The sequence below is a fragment of the Bombina bombina genome, chromosome 10, assembly GCF_027579735.1.
Source record: "Bombina bombina isolate aBomBom1 chromosome 10, aBomBom1.pri, whole genome shotgun sequence".
Classification (NCBI taxonomy): domain Eukaryota; kingdom Metazoa; phylum Chordata; class Amphibia; order Anura; family Bombinatoridae; genus Bombina; species Bombina bombina.
The window spans coordinates 58,155,604-58,165,396 of NC_069508.1; the positions used below are offsets into that span (position 1 = coordinate 58,155,604).

Here is a 9,793-nt window from a genome sequence, read left to right on the forward strand (position 1 = left end):
GCGGTCTTAGTACCGCCAGAAGAGCACACAGAACCTTTGTGAAGATTCTCGGAGCCGTAGCCAATCCGAATGGAAGAGCTACAAACTGGTAATGCCTGCCTAGAAAGGCAAACCTTAGATACCGGTAATGATCTTTGTGAATCGGTATGTGAAGGTAAGCATCCTTTAAATCCACTGTGGTCATGTACTGACCCTTTTGGATCATGGGTAAAATTGTCCGAATAGTCTCCATTTTGAACGATGGAACTCTTAGGAATTTGTTTAGGATCTTTAAATCCAGGATAGCAGAAAAAAAAGTTACAGAAATAAACGTTTTTTATCACAGTCAACTACAATCTCACAGCTCTGCTGTGAATGATTACCTCCCTCAAAACAAGTTTTGAAGACCCCTGAGTTCTGTAGAGATGAACCGGATCATGCAGGAAATACAATGAGCTTCTGACTGAATTTTTTGACCTCCCCCTCACACACAACAGTGAGAGAGATCAGTAAACGGTCATAAATTAAATAAAACAACTGCCAAGTGGAAAAAATAATGCCCAAAACATTTTATTCACCCAGTACCTCAGAAAATGAAACGATTTTACATGCCAGCAAAAAACGTTTAACATAAATTAAGTGTTATTAAAGAGCCTGTTGCCAGTCCCTGCAAATTAGGCTAAAGTCTTATGCACACAGTATAATTCCAGTGAAGTGCCATTCCCCAGAATACTGAAGTGTAAAATATACATACATGACAGCCTGATACCAGTTGCTGCTACTGCATTTAAGGCTGAGTTTACATTATATCGGTATGGCAGAATTTTCTCATCAATTCCATTGTCAGAAAATAATAAGCTGCTACATACCTCTTTGCAGATTAATCTGCCCGCTGTCCCCTGATCTGAAGTTTACCTCTCCTCAGATGGCCGAGAAACAGCAATATGATCTTAACTACTCCGGCTAAAATCATAGAAAAACTCAGGTAGATTCTTCTTCAAATTCTACCAGAGAATGAATAACACACTCCGGTGCTATTATAAAATAACAAACTTTTGATTGAAGGTATAAAACTAAATATAATCACCATAGTCCTCTCACACATCCTATCTAGTCGTTGGGTGCAAGAGAATGACTGGTAATGGCAGTTAGGGGAGGAGCTATATAGCAGCTCTGCTGGGTGAATCCTCTTGCACTTCCTGTTGGGGAGGAGTTAATATCCCATAAGTAATGGATGATCCGTGGACTGGATACACTTAACAAGAGAAATTATTTGTTTAAAATAAAATGTTTGTTAGTATTCAACTAAGGACTGAATCACACTTAAAGGGACAAACAAGTCAAAATTAAACTTTCATTATTCAGATAGAGAATGCAATTTTAAACAACTTTCCAATTTACTTCCATTAACAAAATGTGCACAGTCTTTTTATATTTAATTTTTTTGGAGTCACCAGCTCCTACTGAGCATGTGCAAGAATTCGCAGAATAAGCGTGTATGCATTTGTGATTGGCTGATGGCCGTCACATGGTACGTGTATGCATTCGTGATCAGCTGATGGCTGTCACATGGTACAGGGGGAGTGGAAAAAGACATTACTTTTAAAATTGTCAGCAAAAAATCTACTACTCATATGAAGTTCAGACTCAGTGCTATTGCATTGTCTTGTTATCTTGCATTTGCTGATTATGCAAATCGACTGTGTTGACTGGTCCTTTAAAAGGGATATTAAAGTTCAAAAAGAAAATTATCTAATATGTTTAACCCCTGCAAATTTAGCTCAAGAGCAGCAATGCACTGGTGGGTAGCTAGCTGAACAAATCTGATGAGCCAATGACAAGAGGCATCAGCTAGATCCCAACAGTGCAATGCAGCTGGTGAGGATATGTACATATGCTTTTCAACAAAGTATACCACGAGAACAAAGCACATTCGATAATAGAAGTGAATTTGAAAGGGTCTTAAAACAACACGATATAACAATCATGAAAGTTTAATTTTGCATTTCCCTTTAACATGGCGCTGCTAAATTCATCAGCGCTAACGTTTTATATTCATAAAGACTGATAAGAAAAGTAATGCGCTCACCTGGCTGATCAGTAGGACTGTGCAACGAAAAGACTGTGCTGTCATCAGGAGAGGAATTGCATCTAAAATGTTCGTTTGGAGAAGTATTTTGCCCTGCAAAAGATTAGTGGTTACTTTAATGCTCTTTATTGAAACCCATTTAAAGGGATATAACACCCATCAGAAAAAAAAAGAATAAATTTTAACCCCCTAAAAGGGACAGTAAACACATTGTAATTACAAGTTATTTCTGTTGTGCTGCTATAGAATAACATATCAGCCAAGCCTTAACATTTTTAAAACAAATCAACATCCTTTTTACTGCAATTATTTTTTAATAGTCAAACTCCACCTACTATTTACCTTATTTGGAGCAACCAATCGGGGCTTTAGTCAGCAGCCAACAAGGCTAAGTCAAAAAGTTAGTATACAATGTATTGTTCTGCAGTTATTATCTGATAAAGCCAATTAGGGACAGATATGTATCAGAGTTCGCGTTAAAAAGTCAGCAGGTGCATTTTAAGATCTGAGAATTAGAAATTGCTCAATTTTTAGATATAATTTACATGAAAGAGGGCAAAATAAACCATGAAAATATATTGCAAAGCTGATTCATTACATACACATAAAAAAAATAAAAAATGTGTTTACTATAGCTTTACAGGGGCAGTAACATCAAAATTAAATCGTCATGCTTCAGATAGAACAACCATTTTTTTTTAAATTTCTAATTTGTTTTGTTTCTTTGAGATATTTGATAACAGAAATAAATTGGAAAATTATCATGAAAAAATAAATAAAATTGGGGTTGTGTGTCCCCAAAAATAAATTTAAAACAAAAATAAGAAACTTGCCATTCTTCTCTTCTATAATAACCATATTCTGGTTTAGACTTTCATTTCTCTCTATGCCTTGGAAACGTAATGAAGTCTCATCCAGAGAGCTTGCGCGCTTGGATACGACAAGATCCTACAAATTGAAAAGGTAGAATCAGAACATAAAAAGTTCAGTCATAGTAAGATCTCATTATTGGTCTAAAAATTTGTGTGTAAAATATTGCAATCAATTTACGAAATGTCTGGCAATTTATTAAAGGGACATTAAACACTAAATAAAAGCTAGATAGAATGATGCATTCAAAGAAAAGATTAGTCTGAGAATGACATGTAGATTTATTTTTAAAGTTTAGTGCATCTTAAATAATTGGAGCAGCCTAAGTTACCTTCTCTGCTGTGGCCAATTAGGGACAGTTAAAAATAGGTCACTAGAGTGTGCAGCCAATGACTGTGTGGAATATAACTGTTCTGTACTTCCATTTCTAACAGGAACTGAAAAGCTCACAATTTCAGAAAGGAATTACAAGAAAAGGGGACAAAATAAATAACGAAAGTATATTGCAGAGTTTTTTTTTTTTATATACGATTTATCATTTTATATTACCATCTCAAAGTGTTTAATGTCCCTTTAAGGTATTGGAAATGTATTTGATGATTACACTGTTGATGATTTGCATTTTGTGTATGTATCTATTACTATGTACCTTGTTGTAATTTTCTTTCTAATAAAAAGAATGTTAAAAGAAAACAAAGTTTGTGCGTAATTAGGAATCTTACATCTTTTCCAACTGGCAACGACTGGCACTTCCTGATTTGTGGTGCTTCTCGGTCCTCCGGTAAATCCATTTTTTCCGGTTGAATTTCTTCACTGTTTATCAGGTTTCTTGAGACATCAAATATTTTATCGTAATATGTTATCAGAAGCTCCACTATTCGTGCTTGATAGGGATAATCCACAAGAGATGAAAGTGAAATTGTAGCGTCTGTTTGGCGTGGTCTAATGAGAGTGGGTCCAAAAATAATGCCAAGATTGCTGGCGGACATTTTATTTTCTTGTACTTCTTCTGTGACTCTACAAAAAAAAAAATGCAAATTTAATGCACACTCTTAACGGACAATAAAACAAAAATTAAAGTTTCAAGCTTCAAGTTAGAGCATACAATTTTAAACAACTTTCCAATTTACTTTCATGATCAAATTTGCTTTGTTCTCTTGGAATTTTTTGTTGAAAGATAAAACCTAGGTAGGCTCATATGCTAATGTCTAAGCCCTTGAAAGCCACCCCTTATCTCAATGCATTTTGATAATTTTTCAGTGCTAGACAGCGTTAGTTCATATGTGCCATATAGATAACATTGTGCTCACGCCCGTGGAGTTACTTATGAGAAGGCACTGATTGGCTAAAATGCAAGTCCGTTAAAAGAACTGAAATAAGGGGGCAGTCTGCAGAGGCACACGGTAACCACAGAGGTAAAAAGTATAGTAATATATTGGGGAATGGTTAATAAAGGGATTATCTATCTTTTTAAAACAAAAATTCTGGAGTAGAGTGTCCCTTTAATTCCCTTGGTATCCTTTGTTGAAAAGCATGCATAGATAGGCACAGAATCAACAATGCACTACTGTGATCTAGCTGCTGATTGGTAGCTGCACATATAAGCCTTTTGTCAGTGGCTCATCACGTGTTAATTACTGGATTTGCAAAAATAAAGTAATACATTTTAAAGGGATATTGTAGGCAGGCAGATAAAAAAAAATTCTAATCAAACAGTTGTTTGAACATCCGTTCGAAATGGGCTAGGCTCTCTCTCTGTCTTTCCCACCTCCCACTGGGATAATGATTTTTACTTCTGCCTCGTTTATGTAACTTTTCTATACTAATACTGCAGAGTATGGCAATTGTCAGTATAGATGTTTCAACATGCAAAAGCAGCTTTCTTAAATGACTAAATAAAGGTAAAGAACAATTTAAAACACTGCCACAGGTAAAATGAATGATTGGGAAAAATAAAGGGAGACCGTTTTATAGGACAATGTCCCTTTAACTATGTTCCAGTAAAATAAAACAGGATATTGCATGTACAAACATTATGATGATTTCAGTTAAAAGGGCTAAAACACCGTACTGTGCTCTTTATTCGGTCTCATTTGATTCTATTTGCTCTACAATAAGCTCAAATAGGCAAACCGCTCCCATATATGGAAACCTCTATACCCACAGTACATCTGTTCACTACAAGTTCACAGCAGGATACTGTAGTATCACAGTGCAGGAGCTACTGATCTATGAGAAGAAGCTGTGAGCATGAGGGGTCAGGTGAAGCTTTAGAGGAAAAAACTTAACTTATATAAAAGAGATGAAGCTGGGCTGGTACAATAGGCAGGTAGGGCTGACATGCTAGAGGCTGGGTTGGTACAATAAGCAGGTACGGCTGACATGCTAGAGGCTGGGCTGGTACAATAGGCAGGTAGGGCTGACATGCTAGAGGCTGGGCTGGTACAATAGGCAGGTACGGCTGACATGCTAGAGGCTGGGCTGGTACAATAGGCAGGTAGGGCTGACATGCTAGAGGCAGAGCTGGTACAATAGTCAGGTACGGCTGACATGCTAGAGGCAGGGCTGGTACAATAGGCAGGTACGGCTGACAAGCTAGAGGCTGGGCTGGTACAATAGGCAGGTAGGGCTGACATGCTAGAGGCTGGGCTGGTACAATAGGCAGGTACGGCTGACATGCTAGAGGCTGGGCTGGTACAATAGGCAGGTAGGGCTGACATGCTAGAGGCTGGCTGGTACAATAGGCAGGTACGGCTGACATGCTAGAGGCTGGGCTGGTACAATAGGCAGGTAGGGCTGACATGCTAGAGGCTGGCTGGTACAATAGGCAGGTACGGCTGACATGCTAGAGGCAGGGCTGGTACAATAGGCAGGTACGGCTGACAAGCTAGAGGCAGGGCTGGTACAATAGTCAGGTACGGCTGACATGCTAGAGGCAGGGCTGGTACAATAGGCAGGTAGGGCTGACAAGCTAGAGGCTGGGCTGGTACAATAGGCAGGTACGGCTGACATGCTAGAGGCAGAGCTGGTACAATAGTCAGGTACGGCTGACATGCTAGAGGCAGGGCTGGTACAATAGGCAGGTACGGCTGACAAGCTAGAGGCTGGGCTGGTACAATAGGCAGGTAGGGCTGACAAGCTAGAGGCTGGGCTGGTACAATAGGCAGGTAAGGGTGACATGCTAGAGGCTGGGCTGGTACAATAGGCAGGTACGGCTGACATGCTAGAGGCTGGGCTGGTACAATAGGCAGGTACGGCTGACATGCTAGAGGCTGGGCTGGTACAATAGGCAGGTACGGCTGACATGCTAGAGGCAGAGCTGGTACAATAGTCAGGTACGGCTGACATGCTAGAGGCAGGGCTGGTACAATAGGCAGGTACGGCTGACAAGCTAGAGGCTGGGCTGGTACAATAGGCAGGTAGGGCTGACATGCTAGAGGCTGGGCTGGTACAATAGGCAGGTACGGCTGACATGCTAGAGGCAGAGCTGGTACAATAGTCAGGTACGGCTGACATGCTAGAGGCTGGGCTGGTACAATAGGCAGGTACGGCTGACAAGCTAGAGGCTGGGCTGGTACAATAGTCAGGTACGGCTGACATGCTAGAGGCTGGGCTGGTACAATAGGCAGGTACGGCTGACATGCTAGAGGCAGAGCTGGTACAATAGTCAGGTACGGCTGACATGCTAGAGGCTGGGCTGGTACAATAAGCAGGTAGGGCTGACATGCTAGAGGCAGGGCTGGTACAATAGTCAGGTACGGCTGACATGCTAGAGGCTGGGCTGGTACAATAGGCAGGTAGGGCTGACATGCTAGAGGCTGGGCTGGTACAATAGGCAGGTAGGGCTGACATGCTAGAGGCTGGGCTGGTACAATAGGCAGGTAGGGCTGACATGCTAGAGGCTGGGCTGGTACAATAGGCAGGTAGGGCTGACATGCTAGAGGCTGGGCTGGTACAATAGGCAGGTACGGCTGACATGCTAGAGGCAGAGCTGGTACAATAGTCAGGTACGGCTGACATGCTAGAGGCTGGGCTGGTACAATAGGCAGGTACGGCTGACAAGCTAGAGGCTGGGCTGGTACAATAGGCAGGTAGGGCTGACATGCTAGAGGCAGGGCTGGTACAATAGGCAGGTAAAACAAGTAGCCAGAGGCAGCAGATGTATCAGGACAAGAACACAATATATTCTCTTGTAAAACAAAATGTTGAGTACAAGCGGCGACCTCAGCACTGGCGAGCACGATATATGGCACATTAATTACCACTATAAAATGACTAATATCCATTTAATTGTTAATTTAAATAAACAATACTGCTACAAACCACTGAATGCACAGCAGCAAGCAAATCCTCTCATACCGCACGTTTCTAACCGTTGTAGCCAGTTTACCTGTGAAGATGACCCACTAAAAACTGTAAGGTGTTATAATTGGGCAACGGTAACTGCCTCAGAAGGTCTCTTATTTTGATGATGACTCTGTTAAGCTCAACGCCTGACTGCTGGTGCTTTAACGTTGGACTACTTGGTTTAGCCTCAACTTCATCATTGACCCGCTGGCTTTCTTTGGCCAATCCAATCAGCTCATTGTAAAGACGAAACAAAATCAATGGCTCTGGAAGCTAAAGATAAAAAAAAGTTAATCATCCACAGTTCAATATAGAGGAAACCATTTATACAGACAAATATTTTATGAATAAAACTTATCTTATGCTGTATTTTTAACAATGAAATTGGATAGCAAGAAAACGAGGAAAAACTGATAAGTAAATTAGAAAGTTGCTTAAAATTGCATGCTCGATCTTAATCATGACAGAAAAAAATTGGGTTTAGTGTCCCTTTAAAGGGACAGTCTACACCAGAATTTTTATGGTTTTAAAATATAGATAATCCCTTTATTACCCATTTCCCAGTTTTGCATAACCAACACAGTTATATTAATATACTTTTAACCTCTGTGATTATCTTGTATCTAAGCCTCTGCAAACTGCCCCTTTTTTCAGTTCTTTTGACAGACTTGCAGTCTATCCAATCAGTGCCAGCTCCCAGATTACTTCACGTGCACGAGCACAGTGTTATCTATATGAAATATGTGAACTAACACCCTCTAGTGGTGAAAAACTGTTAAAATGCAATCTGAAAGAGGTGGGCTTCAAGGTCTAAGAAATTAGCATATGAACCTCCTAGGTTAAGCTTTCAACTAAGAATACCAAGAGAACAAAGCAAAATTGGTGATAAAAGTAAATTGGAAAATTGTTTAAAATTACATGCTCTATCTGAATCATGAAAGTTTATTTTGGCCTAGACTGTCCCTTTAAGCAAATAAAAAAAAAATGCCCGGGGGGCGGAGCTGGCAGGGGCTAAGATGGCCGCATAAGTCCTCAGCTCCGTGTTAGTGGGAAATGGAAATAAATCCCCACTACAGAAGGAGTTTTGTGCACTAGTAAGCACCAGCACGTCTGCCGATCAGAATGATGCTACTTGTGGTTCTGGAGGCGCTTGCTTCACTTTATAGTGCTACTTGGACACAGACGGCATTACCCTCCATGATACCGACGACATGCAACATAACGGAGCGTTCCCAGCGTGGTAGTCACATTGAGCATATACTAAGTTAGGGGGAACCCCGAGAGGGGACTTGAATCTTCAGGAGTTTGTCTGCTCCTACCCGGCACAACCACGCTGGCGATCTGACTCGTGGAGGTTTCTACTACAGGTATGCTGCTATATGCTGCAATGGACGCATGGGCCGAGCATCTATAGGGCACTCAACCTCTGGCCTAATCACCTCCAGAAATATTGATCTTTGCTGGGACACTATAAAAGTACTTAGTTTGGGGTGAAGGATCCGACCGAGAAACGGCATTGCTGCACAAAGGTGAGCCCCGTGCAAATGCACGCTAAAAGAACTTACTCAAGGGGGCTGGGACAGCCATCTGTATAGCTACCTCCCTGCTTAAAATGGAAGCCCTCCAAGCAGTGCTACAGTCAGTACTGAGGGAATTTGAGGAGGCTATGCGGGATCAGCTTCAGCGGCTGATATACAATACTCCAACTGCAGACATACAGGAAGAGACAAGAGGGTAAAGCGCCATTGCCATGAACGGTTATTCAGCCGGAAGTCACTACATCACCTATTGAGAACAACTACTTCATAGGACTATCATCCACCATATGCGGAGACCCTCTTTCCATGCTACTTGTAAATGCTCTGAGGATTGCGGTTGACATTATTCACCGTGAAGTGGAGAACCGGCCAACAGGCATTTTAGAGCAGGGGCAAGGCTCCTCCTATGGGCTTGAGATGCCTGAAATATTGGCAAAGTAAAAGCAGCACACATGGTTGATATGGATGGCATGGTAAGCGGAGTTCCTCTCCCTCTCATGCAGCTGCTGTGGAAAGACAACTGGGGGATATATGGTTTATATGTGTTATGCTTCCCTATCTTGTTTATTGTTATGTAAAAGGTTAAATATCTTTCCTCTCCCTGAGATCGTAATATTACCTTGGTTAGGCTTCAATTTAGCAGAAGTTATTCTTTTACTAATTATATTGCAAAACATTAAACTGTGCTGCCTATAAATCCCAGCAGCCCCTATTGCCTTTCACAGTACTTGTATTGGGCATACTGACTTCAATCTTAGATGCCCATGTTAGCTACTCATGCGACTGATCTTATACTACATACATGTATTATTGTATTATAGTCTACCTATATGATGTGTGATGTACACGTGTGTATTTTATCCTTAGTTGATATTCAGTCTTACAATATATTTGGGACTCTGAAGGTCCAAAAACGTAAAGTCCTTTCACATATAAAGTACATCTAAGTTGACATACAAATTATGATGGG

General features: G+C 41.0%; 1 protein-coding gene across 3 annotated transcripts in view; it reads right to left on the reverse strand.

Moving 5' to 3' along the window:
• ARHGAP29 (Rho GTPase activating protein 29) overlaps positions 1 to 9,793 on the reverse strand; it is a gene marked incomplete in the record, with an annotated part of 410,124 nt that overhangs the window by 21,021 nt on the left and 379,310 nt on the right. For all 3 annotated transcript variants that reach the window (XM_053694084.1, XM_053694083.1, XM_053694082.1), the window contains 4 exon segments: positions 2,069 to 2,161; positions 2,902 to 3,016; positions 3,661 to 3,955; positions 7,329 to 7,558. In XM_053694084.1, the coding sequence (XP_053550059.1) occupies positions 2,069 to 2,161; positions 2,902 to 3,016; positions 3,661 to 3,955; positions 7,329 to 7,558 (733 nt within the window).